General features: G+C 33.7%; 1 protein-coding gene across 2 annotated transcripts in view; it reads right to left on the bottom strand.

Annotated features, from left to right (window-relative positions):
• LOC149552882 (mRNA capping enzyme family protein) overlaps positions 1 to 27,790 on the bottom strand; it is a 256,559-nt gene that overhangs the window by 190,318 nt on the left and 38,451 nt on the right. For both annotated transcript variants that reach the window (XM_089788424.1, XM_089788423.1), the window contains exon 5: positions 7,373 to 7,444. In XM_089788424.1, coding sequence (XP_089644550.1) covers positions 7,373 to 7,444 — 72 coding nt within the window. The remainder of the gene's footprint in view (positions 1 to 7,372; positions 7,445 to 27,790) is intronic.

Raw genomic sequence — 27,790 nt, 5'->3', positions numbered from 1 at the left:
AGCAACAGGTCCTCTCTAAGAAGGAAGCTTAAAAACTTGAGAAGATCTATGGCTTACAGGAAGGAGAGTCCTAAGTTTGATGAAGATAACTATGACGGTTGGAAGAACAAGATGCGAACACATCTGATCTGTATGGGAATTGACTACTGGTTGATGACAAGGGATAAAGTTGATGTCAAATCAAAGAGTGATCTGTCTTCAAGCATAGAAAAAGAGAGAAGATATTCGAGTATAACATGATTGCAAGCAAAGTGTTGATTAGTGCCCTGTCTGAATCAAAATTCATTGAGGTAAAGGAACCTAACACATAATATTTGGATTAAGTTAGAAAATTTATGAGGGTGATGATTTTACAAAGAAAGAGAAGTTGCAGAATTGGAACGCTAAGTTAGAAAATGCCCAAATGCAAGAGGATGAGAGTAGTAGAGCATATGTATAGAGGATTATAGAAATTACTACAGGGATAAAGAGCACAAGAGGAACTATAACAGAAGATGAAGTTGTTCAAAATATTCTCAAATCCTTAACACCGGCCTATGAGAACAAGGTATATGCAATTGAAGAAGCCATTACTCTTTTGAAAGGTTTTATTAGGGAAACATTGATTGGTAAATTGCAAGCTTTTGAAATTGGAAGTGATGGAGCCCAAATTTTCGTAAAATTTAGGGTCTCCATTTAAGAAATAATGTTGGAGATTTGATGAAACATTGGCATTGATATTGAGAGCATAAGCAAAATCATTGATAATGGCAACTTCCTTATCTATAAGCATAAGGAGACAACGATGTCTAGTAGCAGGATGACAATGTTTATATGCTGCAACAGCAGCTAGTGAAATTAGAATTACAAGTTTATCACAGCTTGTTGATTTTCACACATCAAATGCCTCAAGTGATTAAGGCAGTGTGTTTGACCGAAAGCCTGAACATAAAGTGAGCTCATGGAATGCAAAGTTATTAGCAAAGGGGTTATGAGAACAATGGACTTCTGGATTATCAGCTATAAATAATCAATTAAACAAGGAACATATGTCCAGGAAACTAAAATTTCAGATTCTGGTTGAAGACTAGAGATTGCTAACACATTATAATGTAATAAAAGAGTATTTTATAAAATCAATGTCATGCAGATTCAGTCAGGGTTGCCACGGTGATAGAAGAGTATACACTAAAATATACACAGCCAACACCAGAGGGACAGTATGCAGTGTGATTGCAAATAAAACAATTCAAGTTTGAAAAGAATATACATGAAGATGTACGCAGAATATTAGTACACCAAGATACAACACAGTTCAGAAATACGTATGAATGTACAATAATGATGCAAATGAAGAAATATGCACAGCTTGATACAAATGAACAATACATGACTCTGCATACGTTGAGACAAAAGCATAAGACAGTGCGATGTGTAGGCACAGTGTATCATCAGAATAATTTTCTATTAGTGCAATGACTGTTGGAAATCACCAGCAAATATAATCAATCAGTCATTCCAAGACTGACAGTTAGAGACGTCAAAACAAAATTTTATTCGAATATGTAATGCTTGCCGTAATCAATGACAATATAAAGAATGAAAGCAAGCCGTCAAGTATGGAATATTAAACATATGAGCATTTGGATATTTCAGAAGTCTGGCCTAATAATTTCGAACGATGCACCTCTAAACTGAGTCAGTTTCAAGAAATCGATGGAAGCAAATTCATGCTTCAGAAATATTGTGAACCCAAATAATCCAAACGGCAAGGTATCTGTGCATCCACAAACTGAAGAGAAATGAGAACCTACCGAATATTGGGAGCCATCAATAAGAGTGTCATAGTGGGTTTCAAACTTGTCGAACCAAGCAATATAATATAATGTCTATAAAAGATTGAGTTTATGCCTAGCAATAATCAGAAGTATTAAGGTTCAGGCAATAATCATACATATCAAATCAAGACCAAGGTTAAATAGAGATAAAGGTTTATGTAACGTGCAATCATATATTATGCATCCAAAGTGACTCATATTCTATTACAATATCGCAATCAAAGACAAACTAAAAGTGTGATTTACTTAAAAGAAATTATTGTACAGGTACCATTAACTACTTGTCTTATATTTGAAGTGATGCGATTAACTAAGTAGAGAGCAAAATATATTTCAAAAGAGATATGACCATTCATTTGAATAGTCACAATTTTAAATTAGAAAAGGATGTAAGTAGCGGAAGAATATTGAAAGAACAAGATATATTCAAAGCAATCCATATTCAAAAAGAAGCATTTTATGTTTATTTGTATGGAGGAATAAGGTCTATAATATGACTTGGTAATATAAATTCAATTATTTTGTTTTAATAATAAAATAAAAAGTCTTGTTTATTTCTAAATAGCATGGAAATTTAAACTGCAAATGAATCGTCTTTTGTAATTCTTTTTTGGAATTTTGTATACAATTTAAATGTTAGATAAGTGGACATGGTCATTTAGCATTTTAAATTTGATCGTCACAAATATTGTGAAATATATAGTTGTTTCCGTATTTGTGTCCAGTTTGTCTCCCTACCAGAGGAGTTAAAGTTCAATCTGGCCTAATTTAAGATTGTGTATATATTTAATCTGTCGCACCTTGATTATTTAATTGTTGGCAGTAAAGTGCGTAAAACATTATAAATTTGTACGTGAAAATTCACTGAAGTTGACTCTATTGCCAGAATGAGCAGAGGCACTGGTCCTTTTATTATTGAAGTCGGAGGCACTGCTCATTCATACGAAGTAGATATAGCTAACCTGGAGTTAATAATCATTGCCATAATTGAGAGGTGAGGTTATTTTGCATGCTGAAACATGTTGAGTGCTGCTGAAAATGGAAAATCTCTAACTATTTTTTGCTGAATAAGATTGGTAATGTGGCGCCTCATTTTAGATCTGATCTTTGCTGTAACTGATGGTTATAACTGGTTACTTTCTGTCGTGAAAGTCAAATCTATCCTCTTAAAAAAATTAAGATGCTAGAGATGAGGATGTACACAAAACAGCTGACAGATGTCACTCCGGGCAGTACAAGTTCTTGGTCATTTCCTTTGGGATGACCAATGCACCCACCACCTTTCAGTCATGCATATATCAAGTATTTATCGTGCTACTGAGAAAAATTGAGTCGGTTTTCTTCGACATCTCGATTTTCAGAAAAACATGGGAAGATCACTTGAGGCACATAAGCAAGGTGTTTGGTATACTTGAGCACATCTAGGTTTCTTTCTGATAGGTTCACAAGATATGGTTATCTTCAAACTAGGTCTTCTAAGTAATGTGCACCACAAGTGACTGATCTATTCTTTTAAGAGATATTCAAACTTCACAGGATACCAAGGAACATTGTAAGTGTTAGGGACAGTAGGTTTATCAACTTGTTTTGGCAATTAGCTTTTCAATTGATAGGTACAAAATTGGAATCAAGCAATAGTTATCATCCAAATGAGAATTGTGAACAAATAGGTAGAAGAGTATTTGAGCAAACATCTTGATAGGAAACATCTTGAGCCAAAACGACTTCATCTTGGGGAGTATTGCTACAATTCCACTCACCGCATCTGCAAGAATGACTCATTTCAAGGCTCTCTTATGGTTAAAATGCTATTTCATTCATGTATTTGATTCTTTCAGATAATGGACTTCTTGGAGCTAGAAATACAGTTCAACAAAATCTAAATAATGCATGACACCTTGAAGTACTTTTGTAATCAAACAAAACAAAGCCTATGTTTCTAGTTGGGTTGTTGGTCGTTCGGGGTACTAGACGACTTATAAGACTTTTGGCCTTGTGTTTTTGGCTTTCGTTCTTGGTAGATTTGGGCTCAATCCCCTGATGTTCCCCTTGTTTGAATGAAGAATTATAAAATTGGCCACTATGTCTAGAAAAGTGTTGCCCACCTTGCGCCTAGAATGGAAATTGTGTGTTTATCTATGTTCATTACGTCAAGTATGAATGAGAATTGATCTTTCAGAAAGAAAGTCAAAATTTGAATGTTTTGACATGTTAGTTTTGAAAATTTCTATTTTAGTATGCCTATTTTTATTAAGTTTCATTTCCTCCCGAATTGGCCTTATTTTGACGTTGGAACAACTTACTCTTTTTAGCTTGTCAAATTTTAGTAAGTTTGTTTTTTAGTGAATTTCACCATCTTCAGGATTGACCTCTTTTGACTTTAGAACAACTTACTATTTTAGAAAGCATATTTGTGGCAGGTCTCTTTTGGCCACAAGTAAGCTAATGTTGATAAAGAGACAAAAGGGTTGAGTCAATTAGAAAATGGTTAAGTCTAGAAATAACCAAAAGTGGAAAGGCATGCAAAACACCAAAAAATGGTTAAGTTTGAAGAACATCTGAAAAAACACATATAGAGAAAAGGAATGTTGAAAGAAATTTACCGGACACAGATTCCATGGAATGAATGAAAATCCTCCAAATTACTAAGAGCAGAAAAATCCTCTAAATAAAGGAAAATCCTCCAAATGAAGGAGAATTCCCCAAAAGCAGAAAAATCCTCCAAATGAAAAATTACTTCAAAAGTCGAAAAAGTCCTCCAAAAGTAGGAAAATTCTCCAAAAGCCAAAAAATTCTTCAAAACAAGAAAAGTCAATCCTAAAGCCCAAAACTAAACCCGAGCACGGATTCTATGAAATGAAGGAAAATCTTTCAAAACAAGAAAAGCCTGCCTAAGACCCAATACTCCACTAACGTGCAAAATGGAGTAAGTAGGGTTAAATCCTTCAAAACAAGAGAAGTCTGCCTAGACCTCCCTTATGCACTCAAGTGCATTTAAAGTAAAGTTGGAAAATTAGAAATCTCTCCTTCATGGAAGAAAAAATGGTTATCTTGGAAAATCTCTCCTTTATGGAAGAAAATGGTTGTGCTGGAAAATTCCTCCTCCACAGAGAGAAAAAATGGTTGTGCCAACAACAATTTCTCTTCCAAAGATACAAAATTTGCCAAGTATTGGAAAATTTCTCCTCCACGAAAGAAAAAAAATGGTTTTGCTGAAAAGCAATTCTCCTACAAAGATGCCAAAATGGCTAAGTGTTGGAAAATTTCTCCTCCATAGAAGAAAAAAATGGTTGTGCTCAAAAAATTCTCCTTCAAAGATCAAAAAATGGCTAAGTATTAGTAAAAATCTCCTCCATGGAAGAAAAATTGGTTGTGTTGGAAAGATTTTCCTTCATGGAAGAAAAAATCATTGTGTTGGAAGATCAGATTGCAGATAAAATACTAAAACCAATTGGTTGTGTTGGAAAGATTTTCCTTCATGGAAGAAAAAATCATTGTGTTGGAAGATCAGATTGTAGATAAAATACTAAAACCTAGGGTGCCTTTCAAATCTTTGATTATGAAACCTCATCAAGTGTAATGCAAATTCATAGAATTGTACTTCCCTTAAGTATGCTTCCATAAACTGTGCAGATCCATTTAGGAAGAGCGTGGTGAATGCCATATCGAGCAAACCTTGATGAATTTCAGTATGGTTGCTTATATCCTTGAACAATCATTGTTTATCAGTCAATATCCTAGGAGGTAGGGGGGGAGGATCTTGTGTATTCACTGGTAATGGACAGGATCATAAATTATGCAAATCAAATACACATTTGATAGAAGTATTTTTGCAAATATGCCACTTCTATTCAGAATCAAAATTGGAAAATATGTGCAGACAGTTGGCATGTGAATCTGTAAGTTCCTCTCTAACTAGACATGATTTACATAGTACAATGCAAAAATTATATTGTTTCAGTATGGCTAGGTTGCCATCTGCACTCCATAGATGCTAACGAATGTCCAACACTTAAGCACATGTGGCGCATGTAAATGGGATGCTGCCAAGTGTCACATTTATCCGGTGCTATATCATGTGGTACATGCTGTCACATATTAGATGCATATGGTGCCAAGTACCATGCCCTTTGGCACAAAGGCCACCAGGTGTTGCATGTATGACAGCATATTCATGTGAATGTCAATGTCCCATTTGTCACATGATTTATCTAATTTGGCACAATTACGTGCGAGACCCCACTATGCAAATGAAAGTGTTGGGTGGCTGCGCATGTGTGCTATGTGCAAATTTGTGCAAACAATGTTATGCATAGTTGTGCAAGCACTGCATTGTGCATCTTATGCAAGTGTGTTGATGAAAATGGCACATGAGGCCGTGCCCAGATCAGAGAGAATAGAGGAAGTGAGTCAAGTAAAGATGAATGTTTGTGCTTGGTGTAACTGCCAAGACATCACTTCACCTTCCACACTTGTATTTTTATGTACTGTGATTATTCTTTCATGGATCCACAACAAGACAATACCTACAAACATCTTGTAGCACATCTAACCGCTTGGCTTGTGTACAGGTAACAAAACTTTTGCATCACATAACCTTGTAAAATACTTATTTCAAGGTTTATTCTCTCTTGAATCTCTCTAGGTGTTTAAGCACTCTAGTGATACTAGCACCACATTCTCTACAATTGCTTATGCTAACACATTTAAAATAGTTCGTGTGTCATCTCCTAGGCACTTTTGGGCCTCATATCAAACATCATAAGGATTCAGGGTATATTGTGAGTCTGTCAAATTTAAAGATCAAAATGTCTGATTTTATTATGAAAAAGTAGCATGCTCCTTGTACAAACATAATCTTCTCTAGATAATATTCTCATAAATGTTTCCAAATTCAACAAATTTATAATGGTGGACAAAGATAGGTAGTAATTGTAATTTATGATTGAAGATAGATGTTGACATTCCAAGTAATCTCTTTTATGGCAATTGTCAGCTCTAGATTTCTATTAATATATTTTGCAATTAACTTGAAAATATTATAGGCATTCCCTTATGATAAACTATATATTTGATAAGCATGTGAAATATTTTCTTCATTCATGGGAATTTGTAATTTCAACTTCTTATGTTCTTTTTAGTAGTTAATCCACCAGATTTCTATCATTTATAAAAAGAATTAAGGCTGAAAGACAGAAAAATATCTGGAGCTTTAGTTTAAGGAATTAAAAAATAAATGGTCATAGAAATATGTATGAAGTTACTAGATACATGATTTCGGATAAAATTGATATTTCAATTGTTGTTTAAAATTAGGTCAGTCAAAAGAGAAGATGTAGCCAATAATTAATGGCAAGCCATTACCCTAACTGATCGAATGAAATACACATAACCATGTACATATAACCACTTGAAATGGAAAAAACACTCCCTCATCCAACAACTTGATCAGAACCAACTATTTTAACATATGAAGAAAAATTATATTTTGCTATCTTCTGCAAAAATCTAAAGTGATAGGATACATTATTTTGAAGCAGAATCATTGAACTTACTGATCCATCAGCAATATCAACACCAACATAGTAACCAACTTTTGCTTTGTCCCATTTGATCAAGTCACCTCCCTGGAAAACAATAAAACAGAATCCTAAGATAAGAAAATGGCAATATACAAATTGAAATAAAGAGATGCATCATGAAAGTCAATCATGTACGAAAAAACTAGTCTTCATCATAAAGCCTTAAACTAGGTTAAACCTTCACATGTGAATTCATGCAATTTATCATTGATTCCGTTTTCTTGTAATATAAGGGTCACTTCAAAAAATCTAGGGCATCAAGCTCAATGTATGCACATTTAAACAAGGAGCTATCATTTTGCTCAAAGACAATCCATAACTAAACACCAATAAAGTTTCAAGGATTTTAATAATATCCTTCGACACCTATTGTAACATGCTAATTTTTCCCATTTCTAAATAAACAATTAATTATAAACAAAATAAACCATATCTTTCATATTCACATGAAAACAATTATATCAACTACTCTAAGTGTTCAAATGAAAGGGATCAATGGTTATAGCAAATTAACTGAGTCCTAGTCCATTGAAAAAGAGTAACCGATTTAACAATATTAACTAACAAACATATATTCCACTAAAAGAGTGAATACATAAAAGTAAAGTACCCGTTAAAAGGAAGATAACTTGTATGTATATCACATCTCTGTCTTTCGCAAGTCTTGGCATCTTGTGGAGAGAAGAGAGATTGTCAGAGGCTTCACCTCCCAATTGCGGACCCTTAAGTATCCCCACACAATCTCAACCGAGAATGGCCCTCCCTACCCAAGATTACGCATGGGACACCCCTGTCCTGCCACTAAGTGTCCTGGTGTAAGAGTGTCGGCTGGGCAGCCAGCAAGGCTATGGAGTCCTTCCCATCAACCCATCTATCCAACTACTTGCAATCCTGACCTCTAGTGATCACAACGTCAAGCATGCCACTAAACCTACCCTGGCCAAGGATTTAAATGGACACTATGTGCCCGATCACCTACCACTTGACTTGACAACAAGATTAGTACCACTTGATCAGCATGAGTTGACTCAGCCTACAATATTTGTTTAAATTTATTAACTATTTATTTTATTTCTGATTACTTCCTCTAATCTTGTAGGTATAACTCATTGTTCATTTCCTATCAGCCCACACTCTTTATCTCAACCTTGCTTCTCATCCTTGATGAATTTCAGTATGATTGTTTATATCCTTGAACAATCATTGTTTATCACAGTCAATTACTTCATGCCCAACTTGGGCTTATTACAGATATTGACATAATGATTTCAAGTTATTTCTTATCAGTTTCCTTAACTCACTAAAAGTGCTTCCTCTTATCTCAGAGGCACATTGAAGATGCTCCTGTATAAGTATTGTTGTTACATCCCGAATTTTGACCTCATTTTAAATTTATTTATAGCCATTAGATTGAACGGATTTTTCTTTCATAATCATGTGAAGAAGGTAGTTATTTATGTCCGTTGTATTGATTATGTTAACTGTTTAATGAAGATGGTCGTTATCCATTATTTGTCATGTGATGTTTAGCGGTTGCTTGATTTTGGAATTATGGTTAATAATTAAATTCTTTATCTATATTAAATGTTATTATGAAATTACTATGGAACTTGTTATTATCATGGAAATATTGCACAAATGATTGTAGAAGAAGATGAAGGGGGGAAGCATTGCTAAATAGGATCAACGGAATGGGATACTAGCTTAGTCCAATTATCAGGTTGACAAGTATGAACTTTAATTGCCTTGGTAAGGACCTAGCAACTTGAACATCAGGATACAATCGATGGACCCGCATAAGCTATTAAATAAACATTTAAAACATAAATTTATTTAATTAAATTTATTTAATAAAAAATAATATGTACCTCAAATGGTTCTTGATTGATTTTTCCACATCATCATTATAATGTATACCCATGTACGTGCACATAGATATAGGAATAAAGTGACACCATAATATTTTTTTTATAAATAATATGATGCCACCTCATAAGTATATTTACGTGCAAATAGATGGATATAAATTATAATTATCCTCGATTTATAACCTTCAAATCTTTTTCCATATTCATTCAATTTCTTGCTAAAAACTGAAATGCACACTTGGCATATTTTATTGGCGATCAAGAGCCAAGTCTCTTCTTTTTATGTTACAGCTTCTTAGAAGCCAAAGAGACTTTGAATACTTCTTATATAATGAAGTTGAGAGAGACCATGAACACACAATATATCACTCGATTCCTTCCTCACATATCAACTGAATATTTTTGCATTTTTTTACACGATATCCCTGCTATATACCGCCTGATTTCTAATGCATTTTCCTTGCAACAAATGCCTTTTTCATCGATTCTTGCTGAAGAAATCGTTATAATTTACATCAAAAATCACGACTGAAGATTCATTCCGTGGAGAAGCTGATTATTAGCGCTCGGCAAGACTCCATCTTATTCCAGATTTCTACCAGGTTATGTGGATGTCCAAATCCCAAGTATTGAAATATGTTTTATAACAGTATTACTGCAATCTGATTATTATAGCAGTTAGATACAAATCCAAATTATGAAGCAAATCATCCTTGTTTATAATATCATCGATTAAGATGAATAAAAGCCAAGTATCCATGACATGATTCCATATTTTATTTATGCCATTGAAAGTCAATTAAATGATATTATTTTGCAATGCTTATAGCTCCTTTTCTCAAATCACAGAATGTGATAAGCTAGAAACATATAATATTCTTATGAGGATCAACAGGACAGAGCCAATTGCTCTAAGATTCGAACACCTGTGATTCACCAATTGTATAGCCATGGAAAAGGTGAAGAGGTGAGATTGGAATCTACAATAATAAAGAAAATAAAAGTTAGACATGACAAAATAATTTTAAACTAAATTCATTTAATAGCTCATGCTTGTTCATACTATTGTTCCCCTGTTGTCAAGTTGAGCGATGGTGATCAGGTCATTGAACCCATCAGAAAAACCTTGGCCAAGGTCGTTAAAGGGATATTTCCATCTATAACCACTTGATGTTAGTAGAGCCAGTTATTCAGACATGTCAGTCCGTAACTGTGCGGACATTCTAAACACCAGAATGCTTAGGTGGCTAGACTAAAAGTATCCCAAGCTTGATCCCGGGATAGGGAGGGCCTTTCTATTCAATAGATTGCGTGGGGATAAATATGGTTCGAGGTTGGGAGGTTAAGCCTAAGTCAATGCTTCTTCTCTTACCAAAAGCCGAGGCTTGCACAACTAAATAAAGACTCACCAAATATTTCTTGTATGTTCTTTCTTTTTCATGTTATGCATTTACTTTACATATATGTATGTAAATCGTTATTTCAGTTATTACAGTTGATCATTGTTACAATTATTTCAATTAATCGCTATTTCATTTATTATAGTTGATCAATGTTACAGTTATATCAGTTAATACAGTTGATCAATGTTACAGTTATTTCAATTGAACGTTATCATAATTATTTCAGTTAATTGTTATTATAGTTATTATAGTTGATCATTGTTATAGTTATTTCAATTGAGCCTTATTATTTCAGTAAATCGTTGGTAGTTAAAAGCAGTTAATGTCTCATGAAAAGGAATTCATTATGAATTGTTCAATAACTAGTTGAGGAAAACTCTTTCTAGTTTGCCTTTATTTTGTTATGAAAATCCGTTTGTTACAATTGCACAGGGTCAGAGATGCTTCCAATTTTAATTTAAGTTTTGAAAGAACAATCATAACAGTATGCAATAGATAACTTTGATCCTTCTGCATGTTTTACACAAATAAACTTATGTAAACAAGGCATTCAACTTAGAGTTAGTCCGTCTAGCTCCATCTAATATATCAATGTTTCTTTCAAAGTTCCAAACTAGAACTTTCTAAGACTTTTAAACAAAATGGCAGAGAAAAATGTAGAAAGAATGCACAAACTGATAGAGGGATTATCGTCCTCAAGTGCTAATGAAACCGGATATGGCTCCTTGCCTATAGACTCTAATAAATACTGGTACAAATGAATCGCAATAGAGGAGCAAGTTGATAATGTATGAAGTCATAGGTGCAATCCCACGACACTGTAGGTGCAACCTCTGAAGAGAGCCAATGAGCCATGAAATGTTAATACCAATGTGGCACACGGCGCTGAATGTGCAATTTGCAGTAGAGAGCTTATGTAATTATGAAAAATGCTATTGCAAATATGGTGCATGACACTGCATGTGCAAAACACAACAAAGTATATGAAAATCCTATTGCAAAAATGGAGCATGGGACTATGAATGAGGTCTACAAATGGTAAAAGAAATTGCCAAAAGCTAGCATATGCAAACTCCCCCACTGATATATAATGAATTGCATAAAAGAGATTGTCTCCTTATTCTCGCAAGCATGCTCAGTTACAAGCAAGATATAGAAAGCTGCCAACGTCATGAGTCACGCTCAAGAGCCTCAACAAGGGCCGATAGCACATGTGGCTATTTCAAAAAGAGAAAATATCAAATAGGCCACTGGAAAAATAAAGAGGGTTGATGACATGAATAATATTACTAAGACATAGCCAAGGTTGGAAATAATAATCTTCACTCTTAAGTGTTAATATAAGGATACCATCCTATATCTATCTATACTTGTATATGCATATAAGTGTGTGTGTGTGTGTGTGTGTGTGTGTGTGTGTGTGTGTGTTTGTGCATATACGTGATATTCTGAGCATACATATCTTGCATATGCGTCTTATTTTAAGTGGGCATATACGCTCATGTATGTCTCATTTAAATTTATGCATACATACATATATATGTCTATACATGTACGAGTATATAAAGGTACCATGGTATCATTATATTAAGACATGTAAGTTATCATAGGAAGCTGTAAGTTCAAATTAATATATACAAGCAACAAAATTGTTCCATTTAACTATTTTATCATCTTCTTAAATGCGCAGACCACTTTAGCTCATGGTGATCACTTTGTATCCCCTTGCTTGCCTAGTCCGTTTTTACCTCAACGAAGGTGGTTTAGGACCCATACCTATTAGCTCAATGGTAAGTGATGCCCTCATACCCTTTCATTTTCTAGCAAAGCTTCCCCCCTTGGTCGCGTTCTTGCAAAAGAAATTTACCATGGTAACAACATATTTCTCATCATTTAATCAAATGAAAATCACTATAACAAGTATTCATATTAGCTATCCATTTCTAATTCATATAACATCATAATGATTAACCATCAATCCGAATTCCATGAATTTATAACGAATAACCAACAATTCCATTTCACGTTGATAGTATAATTGAGTCTTGTTTCAGAAAGAAGACATTACAATTAGTCGTGCATCATACTTTATTCTTTTGCAAGGATGCTTGAGTTGTAACATGTACTACAACTAATGGTCATGACAACAGTCTAGAATCAATGGGCCATTCTAAATCAAAGCAAGGAAGTGTTCATGTGGTAAAATACACACACAACCCTTTCCAAATGGGGACCCCCGCTTTTCACTTGGCAATAGAGTTGATGTCTCAAATAGTCGTAGTTTAGTGGAAGTTTCAGAATCTCCAAGTCAATAGCATAAGTTTGATCTACTTTAGGTGTGGGCCACTGGTCCATTTGAGCGGCAGGAAATTAAAGGAGTGAAGTTATAAGCAATTCCACATCTTGCCAAATTTTATCGATGATCCGATATGACATTCACTTAGAAAGGAAGGACAAAACAAACCTAAGAACAAAGTGAAGATGAGGTGCAACGATGGAGTAATCTAAAAAAGTAAAGAACCAAATTTTGAGATCTTTCAGACCAGATCTGGTGATGAAGCAAATTAAGATCACTGAGCAGCAAGCTTTTTGAGAAGACAGGTTGAAAATTGTTTAAGATGACAAAGACTTAGAAGCTCTTGGGAAGATGTCCAAGGCAAGTGCAGAATCTGCACTCACCTTGGATACAGTTGTCCAAGGGAACTGCAGAATTCGCACTCCTGTACAAGCATTTCCAAGGATCTCAATTTGCCGCTCGCCTAATCTTGCGAGAGTTTCAACCCCATGCTGATTCCTCTGATAAATATGAGCATTTCAAGGTGCAAACCAAGCTTCTCCTCCAAAGAAAGTTTTTCCAAGTGTATGAAGGATCAACTTTCCCATAAGAAACATGAAGCAAGGTTTCTGATAAGATAAAGTTCATGATCAAATCTCAGATTTCAGGGTAAAATCAAGACATTAAAGACCACTGCAATGCAATCAATTAGTTCAAGTGCAGAAATGAAATAGCAAAGTTAAACAAAGATATGAAAATTTTAGATATGGTAAGCCTGAAGCTTGTCCAAGGGAGGTGTGGAAGCTTGTCCAAGGGAGGTGTGCAATCTGCACTACTGTTGGACATCAAGACCACAGGCTGGAAATTTGGGGTAGGTTGGACAAGTGTTCAAGGCAAGTGCGGATTCTGCACTTGCCTTGAACACTTATCCAACCTACCCCAAATTTCCACCCTGTGGCCTTGATAAAACTTTGATACCAGGTTGGCCCCCGTAGTGAGTATAATCATTTTGAGTTGTAATTAAGCCTTTACACCATCTAAATCTGATCTAAATTCTTGAAAAAATTTAACCTCCTTTATACAAAAGTGCAAACTCAGATCTTAAATCAAGGGGAATTCATAATTTATATCTCAATTTCAGAATCAAATCAATGATCCAAGGTGTGTTTCAATCTGAAAATAACAAGGTACAAGTAAAGCTGAGTTTGTTTCATACAAAAGGGCATAAAAAAGCTATGAGGACAAGCTTGGATGATGTCCAAGGGAAGAGTGGAATCCAATGCCACCTTGAACAAGATTGTCTAAGGAGAAGGTGGAATCTATTACAATAATAGATAGTTTCTATTATCTCTGTTTAGTGTCTAATGGTTATCTATTGTAATCTCCTGTAAATATTAGAATGTTTCTAATATTTAGTTTTATGTTTCTAGAATAAAATGTTTTTATTCTTTACCATTGTTTCTTAAGGAAACATCATTCAGTCTCTCATATAAATTAATCTCTTGATCACTGTTAATATTAAGCAAATATTTTCCAATTACTTCGTAATGTGGTATCAAAGCCAATACTCCCAGAAAATTCAAAAATAATTAGAATTTCTTGACTGAAATTATCTGCCTTTTAATTTTGAAATTATTTTCAAGTATTTTTGCTTCCAAAACCTCTGGTTCGACTAGGGTTTTCTACCAAAAAGTCGTGCCATTTTGTCTGTAACTCCCACGAGCTTTATTGGTCTGCAAATTCGCGCCCTTCTATTTGCAACTAGTGCGACTAAATCCTCTGAAAATTAAGGGTTATTCTCTGCTATTCACGTGGAGGTTTGTTGGGTGCCATTTCTCTGCAACTCACGCCCAGATTTTTATTCTACTAGCATCCAAATTTCTCTAAACATTGTGTCTATTTTGTGGCTCGTTTTTTCCATTTAAAAAAAAAGTGGTGGGTTTTTGCTTATTTGGAGTCGTCTACGTTTTTTTACAAACCTCTGTTGTTTATTTGTGGCCCATATTTTGCAATTTTCTCTACAAATCCACCATTATTCTAATCTTTTTTGTAGCGAAGGTCATTTTTGTTCAAAACCCTAATTTTTCAATACTAGATCTGAAATATTTTCACATATTCTTGGTGGGATTTCAAGAGCTCGTCTGGGTTGTCCAATTTTTCTGGGTGCCTCGATTTTTGTGCCTCATTTCTTGATCTAGCAAATCCAAAATCTGACAACATATTCCTTTTGGGTTTTTCAAGCTCTCTTCTAGATACTTCTTCATTTTTTCAGAGTCCTTTTTTGCCTCGAAGTATGTGCCTTCACAAATTTTCACTTTTTCACTAAAAAACATGTTATGTCATCTCTACCTAATATTTTGCTAGAGGGAAATGAGAAGTTCAACGGTCACAATTATGATACGTGGAAACAACGAATGCTAACCATCTTTGAATATTGCCATAGCGATAAGGTGGTTCTAGGTACTGCAACTCAACCTACTCAAGTTGGTCTTGATCTAAACAATCTGGTTCGCAACCCATAGCAAACAGTGCAGAGCACCCGAAGCAGACAGAATTTGCATCATACGCCTTTTGGCAGCTTCATGCTCTAGATAGATTAACCATTAAGGGAGGGTATTACAATAATAGATAGTTTATATTATCTTTGTTTAGTAACTAATGGTTATCTATTGTAATCTCCTATAAATATTAGAATGTTTCTAGTATTTAGTTTTTTGTTTCTAGAATAGAATGTTTCTATTCTTTACCATTGTTTCTTATGGAAACATCGTTCAGTCTCTTGTATAAATTGATCTCTTGATCGCTATTAATATCAAGCAAATATTTTACTTTGTAATAGAATTTGCACCTACCTTGGACACCATTGTGCAACACTTATTAGATTTCCACCACCTTATTAACTTCCAATTCCACCTAAAAGATATAATATGCCCCCCTCAAATCTGATTTTCTCTAACAATTACATGTGAAATAGTTTAAAAGGGTCTAAAAATAGGAATTTTAAAGTTAATTTGATGGTAAAAAGGCAAAAAAAGTATACAGGATTTCATAACTAATTCTCAGATTTACTACAATTATCTACTTTGTTTTGCAAGGTACCTGTGAAGGAAAATGGTGCTTAGAGAATGACGAACTATGGCAACAACAAATGAGGTAACCATTAGAAGAATTCAAGAAAAGGACGGCTTCCAATCCAAGAATTCAAGCAAATGCAAAATGGACAATTCAAATGTATACAAGTCATTCATCAAGAAGACAAGTTGATGATGCTTGGAATTTAAGATCAAGGTGGAAATGCAAACTTGGTAACAATATAATGATAAAAATCAAAGAACCAAGGCTATAAAAACACAGAGAAGATTATCAAACTTGAATTTTCTTCGGAAACCCAAGATTCAAGATTCAAGTACATGAATTACCTACATCACTTCTACAAGTTCAAAATCATGGCAATGTGAAGACTTTTAAATGAAGGATGATAGAGAAAACTTATGAAGATGAAGCAATTTGGGAATATGAGCCACAATCTATTGAAGGCTTGATAATGTTGTGGATCAAGAAATATTTTCTCGTCCCCAAGATATTGATCAAGTTTACAAGATCAGCATGTTGTACACTTGTCTTCACCCAGTCAAAAGAATTCAATTGCACATGTCCAAGCACATCCAATCTGATCATGCTAAGTGTACATGTAGAGTCCTCATAATGCTTATAACCTATTTTCTAATTGGTCAATAAAAGCAATGTAGTTTTCCCATTGGCCCACAAGGTGGTGCTTCCTTGTAATTGGTCAACCATTAAATGCTTATAGCTGTTAGATTAGGGTGTTGGCATAATCTTGGCCCTTGATCTTGAATCAATCATGACCCTTCATTGTAATGAATAACTATTTAAGTCAAGGCCTTCTCAGTTGTAGAATAGATATCAGTTGTAGGAGAGACTTAGAGAGATTTTTGCAATAATATTGCCAAAATTGTTTATAATTCATTGTGTCTTCATGGTGGATTACTTTTATTATTTGGAGGTATAGCATGCTTTCGATGGTTCCTTGCTTAGATCAGGATTTTCATTCAAGTTTAGCAGAAGTAGATGAAAGGGAGATATTGTTGTTGGCAAATTTACGATGAAACAAGTATCCATAACTTTCAACATTTGTTGATTGCAAGCATCAGTGCAAGGTTAATTTGGGCCTAATTGCAAGCATCTAACTTCAATTGGAAACGTTTATTTGGATTGCTCCATCATTGGGTATTTAAATGAGTGTTGACAATATGAAAATCATTCCTAAATCTTTAGAAACGATCACCCTTCTTAGCATAGTTGATTTGGTAGAGCAAGGATTGGTTAAGGTTTCACATCATCGTCAGTAGTCTCTTACATTGTTAAAGCTAGATGTAATGTCCCATGTTGGAACCTTAATTTATCTTAAATTCTCAACTAGGGTTTGAGTTGTAATGTTCCTTGATAGAATTAGATATTTATCTTATTAGAATTAAGCTATTTTTTACACTCATATCCAACCCTGTTACTAAATCAACTCAAGGATGGAAAGTGTAGGCGTTATCCAAGTTGACTAGAAACCAACAATGAATTCCCTCAAAGTTTGCAGGTCCAAGTCCATATCACAAAGGCTAATGGAATGCTCACCCCTACCCTCTCTTGGGATAAGATCCATTTGCTTGGATTTATCCAAGCCCCTCCTTGCTAACACATTTTGGAATCCAATCCAGCTAAAAGGAGAATCACAGACTTCCTTCTATTAATCAAATAGTAATAGGATTGAAATATAATTTTTGTATACAATTGTTAATATTTAATTTATATATCTGGAACATTTGTATATTCTTATTAATGGATATATATATAAGGATCTCAGGTCCTAACAGGATGCAGATATAATATTCTGCGATTCATCATTGATTTATAGATAAATGGCAGCGTATTATTGTGCTGTCATGTGATACTTGCCAGCAAATTATATATTGTCAATTCTCCTTTCCTAAGCACAGTTAATGTGTATTCTTTTCTGAATACCTTGTATAAAAATTAATTCCAATTCAATGCCCCAAACAAATGATAACGATTGTCTTCTTATATCTTGTACTTGAGTATGATAAGTTGCATTCTCAATAGACATATCTAATGTATATTCATTAATTCTTCTCCTTTTGTGTGCTAATTGCACCTTTCTGAACATTAATACTATCAGCTACATCAATATCCCTATAGTAATCAATCCTTATCCATATGTAACCGGCAGCTAATATTTGTGATTATCTATACTAATCAGTGTCAAATCATCATCATGTCTTCTTAGTATCATTGATTGATATATCCTTCTAGTTATCATCATAACTAACGTTTAGTTAATATCATGCTTGCCCACAATTCAAGTAGGATAGTTGACCACCACATATAGTCCTCTTAAGTCACTGTAATTCTAAACAGAGATTGTGATTGGGCAATTCCTTTATCGTTGATGATATAGACAATTTGTTATCCATTCTCATGAACAACATGGACATTATCCATAGATCCCAATTACTTGCAATAGTCAAACCTTTGATATCTTTGTCTGACCACTACTTTCTTACATAATGGCTATCCATGATAAATTCACTTTACATCTTACAGTTGTGAGTATATGCATGCAATAAATATATTTGGATGGAGTGTTGTATTTGTCATCATCTCTGTAAAAATCTTGAATACAATACAATGTGCTTCCTATAAATTTAATTCCCAAGGAAATTGATGCATATGGAATCCTTTCGTCAATCTTTTGTTCATACGATTTTCTTATTGCCAAGTATCTATCGCTGATGATTACTTGTATTATCCACGTCTTGTATTCTTTCCAGATATCATTATCAATGGCTTGATGTATTACAATTAAAAATATATTCTTTACTAATTGCAGTTGATATTCATATATCGACGATATTGTTCCCTCAAATCAAGAGTCTCCTAATCACAGTGCTCCTAATTATAAATAAGCTTTGCAATATTATTCCGCCTGTTAGGCATTTCACCAATATAGTTCTTGAAATATTATTTTATACCGTGAATGTATAATGGTTTCATTTATTAGAAAGTAATATTATTATCTTTAGTCATTGACATATTATTCATATATCTATTGTTAATATTAATGTATTATTATTTATTTGATATTTAATTTAATATCAAATTTCATTTCTAGAAGGGGATATTAAACAAGACTAGATTCTTAAGCCTTTTACTCTGAGTTACTTTCACTCAAATCCATGCTAGAGCGAACCTAGGAGGACCTGGGACAATAGGGTCCAAAATGTGAAATAAAACAACTTGAAAGAGTGTTTTTTTTATATAATTTTTTTGTAACCCTAAAAGGAACCTAATAAAAAACTATTAACTCATCTAATCTCTCATTTTGAGGAGGACGATGATATAGCAACATCTAGGACTAGACGAACTAGTTTGGGTTCCAATGACGAGGATCTAGATATAGTTGCAGCCAGCGATGAAGCCATTGGTACCTCATTTTTTGACAACCCATTTGACCCTTAAAGGGCATTTGATACTACAATCATTGATAAACTATTAAACACTTGTCATTTATCATTATGTTTCAAACTTTATTATTTAATGAACTAGTCTATGTTTTGCAATTTAGTAATTTAGAGTATGATTTTCTTTACAATCGTGAAGATAGATAATGAGCCAATATTTAATGTTTATCTTCGGCATTTGCCATTAATCAATTATCAAGCAACATATATTCATACTATGAGATGACTTAGTTTTGCAATTACGCACATTCCTCTCTTTTTTTTGTATATATAATGCATAAATATATATATATATATATATATATATATATATATATTCTCACGAACTCACACAATTCCCCAAACCCGCGGACCTAAACTCGAACCTAAATCCATCCCTGAACCCGAATCGACAACTTAGCTTTTACTCATTAGCAATTTGTTTGGTTAGAAGTAACCGAAGTGTGATCATTGCCAAATCATTTGCATTTGCAAAGTTAATATCCATTGAATGAATAGCGTAAGTCCCCAAATGATAACCAATGAAACACATCACAAAACAAAAACCACAATTAGAAGAAAGAACTTGAGGTTGTTTTAGTTGATCACACAATCATATACATAGTTTAGCATCTAACCTTCCCTATTTAAGAGAGTGTTTGATTTTTGATGTTTCATCCTACATGTTGAAGTGGTCATAAAACTCATATCACCAGGAAGGAGGGGAAGGTGGTGGTAAAGAGTAACATTTTTAGAAATGATCCAATGTCCCCTTTCTAGCACAAGTTGTATGATTTTGTTGTTAGCCAATTTGTTCATGGTCTCCTAGGCTAATCTGGACATAATAGGAATCTTCAGGTCATTTAGCTTGGGAATTTTTGGTCGTGGACTCATCCAAGGTGTCTGGATGTGGTTTTGAGCAAACCTACTATTTAGAGTAAGTCATCCAATGATGACTCGACCCTCAAGTTAAGTGAAAGTATAAAGTAAAATTATAACTTTATAATAAGTCATTTAATGATTTAATAATAGTTTAGCCTCTAAAATAATAATGCCTCCCAAAATACTATCCTTTAAGTATGTTGTATGAAATAGGAGTTACACCTACTATTTCCCCATGTGACCAAATGCACTTTCCTAAGATACAAAGGGTCCCTCTCTATACCGTCTAAAATTGGAAGCACTCCAATTTAATGATTAGATTCCCTTCTTTGTTCGATTTCAAAGTTAGATTCCTTGGTGTATCTAGATCTACTTTGCTTGCATTTGTGGTATTTAGATCTCCTTGCATTTACATATAGTTTGCATTTCACATATTTGCATTTTGAAAATACCAAAAACAATTGCATTTTCTTTCAATAGGGATGTTATCTTTATTTTTAAATTTTCTTCATGACCTTCAAGATTTTCCATTTCATGGATATAATGATGTTTAAGTGTGTTCTTTCGTTAAGGCTCATCTTGTGAAAGACGATTATGATCCACCTCTATTGAGTCATAATAATACTACTATTTGGGGTGGGACCTTTAATAGAGATCTTTCCTCCTCTTCAATTGTGTATCCTCTTCCACCTTTGGATGCTTTTTCTATTTTGAATGACCCTCTAGAAGACAATGTTGATTATTCTCTTCCTCCTAAAAAGATGAAATGGTTAATGTTGAAAATTAAGGATCTCTGATAAACAAACAATTACAAAATACTTGTAGATAAATTCTGATTCAAAATATGCAGAATGAAAGTACTTATCTTTCTCTGTGATTTGCAGCAAGGTCTTTAATAGTCTTCCTTCTTCAGCAACGATCAATGTACTAGATCACTGTAAGACAAATGATGTAGATGATAACAATAATATTCAATAATGCTGATCTTATACTGCAGGTACTCGAATGCCTTTAATCGATGCTTTCACTATAGTCAAATGAGCACATATATATAAATGGAGACAAACATGACTCTGAAGAGTCATGTCTCTACGTGGCCCAAAAGCCACATAGGGGCATGCCTCTTCGGAGGCATGTTTAGTTAACATGATAACTATCCAGTATTTGTTTATATATCGTTGCCCGATAACAACACAAGGGCTCGATGATAATAATCATAATCAAAGCCAAGGCACGGGTATGAAACCCAACACAAGCAATAAAATCTATTGCTGATAATATGAAACATGACCAATATAAGTTGGTCAACATCATGCACATTTTACTGTCAATATTTCATATGTATGACAGAGATATATGCATATGTATATGTATGCATACATCAGTATGAATATATGTACGTATACATATGTCTCTGTGATGCATATCAAACAATGGTAGCATGTTTATATCTCTATAATGTATAGAAAATATCAATGACAAAATACAGATGCTTATATCTCTGAGATGTACTACAAATAATGGCATCATAGAAGATTCATGTTTTGCTTCTTCTGACGCTAAACATTAACAGTTAATACCTTTTCTTTTCTACATGGCTCTTCTTTTCCTTGTAATGATGTCTTCCTCCTAGTAGAGACAAAGTATTAGTGGAAGATACAATCCTTATGCTCTCTCTTCTAGTCATAACCTTATGAATGATCACGAGCTTTGTCAAGTTAACATGGTCAATATTCATCAACCTATTAATGAGTCTCTCATGACTATTAAGGGTTATCATCAACTAACTGTTAAGAGAAAAACTAGTGATCATTTGGATTATGATGTGGTATCTCACACCTATCGTACAAGGAATAATCCTCAACCTACTACTTCTCTTCCATCTCAACCCGTTCTTCCTCCTCCACCTTGTCTTCCTCAAAATCTTGGGTTGGATTATGATTTTGTATCGCAATTACATAATAACCCCGCCAAGATTTTTCTTTGGGAACTTCTTTATACATCTCCTTCATATCATGAAGCCTTGAGAAAAGCTTTATCCAATCTCTCAATTCCACTCCTAATCAAGATAACATCATTCCCTTTTACAATGCATGCATACTATTGTTCCACCTGCAATTATGTTTACTCATAAGAATTTACCTTCTAAAGAGGTTCAAGATCATCATTACCCCTCATGGTTGTCGTGACTATTAATAAAACTACCATACATTGAACTCTAATTGATAATAGCTCTGATTTGAACATTTTTAGTATAGATATGTTAAAGGCTATGGACATTGATCTTTCAACTATTCAACTAGATAACACTTCTATTTGAGGATTTGATAACATTGATAAAAATACGTTGGGTATTATAACATTGCTTGTGAAAGTTGGTCTGGTCATATTGGATACTCCTATACATGTTATGCCTCGACCTCTCAACTATAACCTTCTCTTAGGAAGACCATGGTTGCATTCTATGCATGTTATTCCTTCTACTCTTCATCGCGAGGTTAGGTTTGTTATAACAATCTTATGTATACCCTTCATGTTGATGATGTCCTAATCCTTGTTTAAAAGTAGAATATGTTCGAGTTTCTCCTACACAGGAAGTGAAGAAACCTAAACCTAAAGAAGACCCTTCTTCTGTTCTATCCGAAGATGATTGGGATACATTAGATTTTAATCCAACTTTTATAGGAGAGTATCAAGTTAATGACCTTTCATTCATGAGAAATTAAGTCACTCCTCTCTATACTAATGTTGTGTCTACTTCTAGTAATGAGGAACCTATCAAACCTAGTATGCCCTTAGGTAGTGGGGGGGCATAAGCATTCTATAAGGATATGCGCAACAAAGTGATTATTTGTCTACATCCTCTCCTTTATCATCTTCAACTAATCATGAACTTGTTGAAATGCCACACAAGACAAAACCGAAAGAATCTAAAAACAAAATACAATACCATAAACACAATAAAATTTTTTTTAAAATCATCTCAACACAAGTTCTAATACAAGGACTGAATCACTCTTATACAGAAAAATTCCCAATGAAAGAGAATATCGTCCAAATACATTTTCATCACAAAAAGAATACATAAAGAGTTCAGAACTATAATGAAATACAATATCATTTCTTGACACCTATGTCCAACATAGGAACCCTAAATGCTGATTCAAAAGTAACTTCAATAAACATCCTTAGCTACTTGAATCTCGAAGCACCTGAAAACCACACAGAATGCAACATAACACAAACAGGGGCTCAGTACACACTGAGTTTAAAAGCGAAATCCATCTGCATACATGTTAGTACCAACATATAGATATCCAAAAACAGATTTCTAATCCATCTAATATAGTGCAAATCTGATAATAATATGCAAGAAGTAAACAATTACTTTTCATTGCAAAATTAAACTCGCACTAAGAATAACTCATAAATGAAACATATATATTCTGAGGTGTCATCGTTATGGCACTAAGTTTCTACATCCAAATATGGTATGATCATAGTCATCATATAACGGAATTCTCTATTTTACTTGTCATTGACAGAATAGAGACATGCCTTTTCTCCGTACTTAACCATATAGGTTTAAGTCATAGGTAAGGCCAATTAACTTTTATGTGAAATTAACCCACCCAATTTATTTTAAAGTTATCACTGAATTTAATTAACTGAATAGGATAAACCAAATTCAGCCACCTCGATATACGTTCATCACAGCTATTCTTAAAAATACACATCAAACAGATATACTAAAAATGTACATGCGGCAAATATAGAATCATTCTTCAACATGATACTACATCCTTAAATCCATCAGTAACACATCTTATACTGCCAAGTTCAAAGGTAAAAATGGATAATTACATCAGCAGGAATAAAACCTATAATATCAAGATCGCATAGATACAATTGAACTGTTGCACAGCTCAACAATACGTACAAAATCTTCATACTATACTTTTAATTCCCTGCTGACCTAATCATCTACACTTAACATCAAACTGACCAAGATAACAAATCAAAATGCACATGATATTCTTGTTTCAAAATGTCACATCATCAAACATATATCAAATTCTGACTCAATTCTTATACTGCTTTTATTTTAATTAAGATCTGAAAACATCTTTGTAATGAAAGAATTATGTTTTAAACAATTTCAACCATACTAAAAAGACTTCCATAATCCAAATAAAACTAAATATAATCCAAATTTATCAAGTGACTGTTACCATGTTATTAAAGGTAAACAAGTGTCTATAGAAATAACAACCCTGATTTGACAATAAGTCATTACACAATATAACTACCACAGCATTTAAAGATCTATTGTTAAAAATCAACTTAAAATGTGATTCACAAATGCAATGTGGTTTTCAGCATTCAGACATCCAATAGTAATTTAGGATACAAAAGTTCCTAATCTAAAATGTACACTAGCTGTCCATAAAATAACTATTTTGATAATGAAATAGCAAGTTAACCAATGTTTTCATTTATCAATACTGTCATACTTAGTTGCGAGTAACTTCTCAAAACAACAATGAGTGATGACTCAAAAACCATCATAATTTACTGAACATAATAGTCTATCTCTATTCACCACTGTTAAACCCGAGTACCAAATAAAAACATTATACAATACTGCCCTCGATGACCCAAAACACAACACAAAACTGTCATCTCACAATCATAATACAAGTATATTTTTTTTTATATGTATATATACCTATCTTCTAATGAAAACAAAGTTCAAACCAGTATTGAACAGATTATACTATTGAATCGATGCATCTACCTGCTTCAAGTTTTATCTAGCTAATGAAATAATGACATCGCACAGTTTCCAAGTCTCATTATAGCAATACATCTAAAACTCGACAGCATACAATTCCAAATAGTAATTGAAACATAATGCCCACTCACACAGAGTATCGGCTGTTAAATAACCTTTTTATGACATAGTATTACTACACCAAGAAATGCTGATACAGCATTCTTTATGCTTTGAACTAAATATAAGACCAAATGTTAACCCTCATACCATGCAACTGTTCGACAAAATGTCCGCTTACAAATTCAAACAATGATTTGACTCTAACATCAAACAAGTTAATCGTTGTTACCACAAAACCCTTAAACCATGCATCTATGAAATTGTAAACACATGTTGTCCACAAATTTAATTCTGGGTGATACCGCATAGATACTGTTTTTTCCAAATAACAGAATTCCAAACATACAACCCGTATCACAGAGTAACTATGCTTTTTATCTCAAGCCATTCATATGACAAAATGTCTATATAACACAAGAAATCGAAACACACGGATGACCTCAGTCATCACGAACCTCAATTTAATAATAGAATTTCCAAATCAAATTTCATTTGTGACACAAGACAAATGCTTGACAAAATGTCGTTGCCTTCAATTCCTACTAACAATACTTCAGAAACAAAAACCTCACCGTCTACGAATGGATTATAACCGCTATGCACTAAGATTTTGACATCCTAAATACATACGGTGAACATCGTATTCATTCATGGATAACATAAACTCTAAATTCCAACAACACAATATTTGAAAACTCATATTGCTCGATATCCAAATATGGATATATGCAGAGCTTGACTCCAAATGTCCAACCCTACAAATACCCATACTTGGGTATCGACAAGTGTAACTCAAACTGAACTTCCCAATTTCCTTAAAACAAAATTAACACCCATAACAGTAAAAGGGTAAAGGTTAGGAACTGCCCCCTACCTAAAATGAACAGTCGATGCCCAAAATGCTCTGCAATTACCACTCGCTGCCAAAACCCCAGATACCAAACAAAACCAATCTTCCAAACTGGAAACGCTGATAACAATTGATAATGCGGAATCCAACAATACACGGCTTCATAAACATGAATGCCTTATCCACCAAATTCTCCATGATGCTAAATCTTAGCAATATGCTTGACAGATGCATAGCATACAGATCAATATGGCCAAATTCCCGGCCCAAACCCAACTGAAACTGAAACTTTCGTACACAAAAATGGCCGACTACTACAATGAAATAATTCCTCATAAATAAACATTAAATACAACTGAGACATTTCACTGCCAAGTACTCAATCAGTTAATTTGCCATCGCCATATATGGTTTTTTAAAAACTTCAACAATGAAACTCATTCAAAGCATCGAGTTCCAATTAGGGTTTTAGGTTAGTACCCTTAGATACTTAGAAAATATGATATGCTATGCACAATGCTAATAACCACAGTGGGTTTTAAACCCCAACTTAATAATAACATAGCCAAAATAAATATACAAAACTTTTTTTTAGATAAGCATGAAACCTCAAATATGAAACTATATATAAATGTGTTTAATTTTCAATAAATGAACATTGAAACATTCAACATATTAACAATTTATTACAACATAAACTTTAATATGCCACACACATTTAAATATGACAAGAAAAGAAAAAGTATTAGGGAAATACTGATGATCAATGAATATCCACTAACAGTGAATTATCGTAATTCTGATGAATTAAAAGAAAACATTATAAACTTACATTATGCTGACGTACCAAAGAATATGAAAACGAAAACCATAAAGTTTGAACTACCTTTAAAGTTTTCTCAGAATTGTTTTCCAATCATAATCTTATCGAAAACAGTATAGAACAAAAACTTTTAAAACTAGAAATTTCATGAGTTTATCAGATTCATATAAGTCTAAAATGCAGTAACACTGAAAAAAAAACGGTCAGGCATAACACTTGTTTTGCCTACACTTCTCTACACTAAGGTGATTACTAGACCTAAATGTAGAAAGAAACATAGAAACTTATGAATCCTCCATTTTACATGTATCATCATTATCATGATCACTCTACTAATGATTGTCAAGCTTTACATTACAAGATTCAGCATAATAAGGTTATTTGCATATCTCCTTATGATTAGATCTATGTTATTCTGCATTTCTTTAAATAACATTCAAGTCCCTACTATGTTGCTCTTTGTCATGTAACATTGTTAGCCTCTCTCTTGGGGGCTCATTGTTATACAAGGTCGGCTTTGGGAGTAGCATAATAGGTCTTGTTTTCTTCATTCCTACACTTGGGAGGCAAGAAAATGTTATTCGTATTTTTCAATCTTTCAAGGATCCACTATTTCCTTTGGTTGAGTGTTGTTTATCATGTCACATCCAATCTTATATTATTAGCAAGTGGGTTTTCATCGTAGATAGATCACTTACCTTGGAGGCTCATAATTGTGTGTTATCTTTTACAAGGATTTACTTTTTCAATTCTTGCATAGTGCCTCATTGCACTCTGCTCTTCCATGAGCTCGTAGGAGTTTTGACCTCTTTGATTTGGACTGGGTGTTGCTTGTGGATACTATCTCGATGCTGAAATTGTTT

This window comes from Cupressus sempervirens, chromosome 6 (assembly GCF_028749045.1).
Source record: "Cupressus sempervirens isolate cs-2001-9-10 chromosome 6, ASM2874904v1, whole genome shotgun sequence".
Lineage (NCBI taxonomy): Eukaryota > Viridiplantae > Streptophyta > Pinopsida > Cupressales > Cupressaceae > Cupressus > Cupressus sempervirens.
The sequence above is the reverse complement of the archived record's forward strand: the minus strand, read 5'-3'. Positions and strand labels throughout refer to the sequence as shown.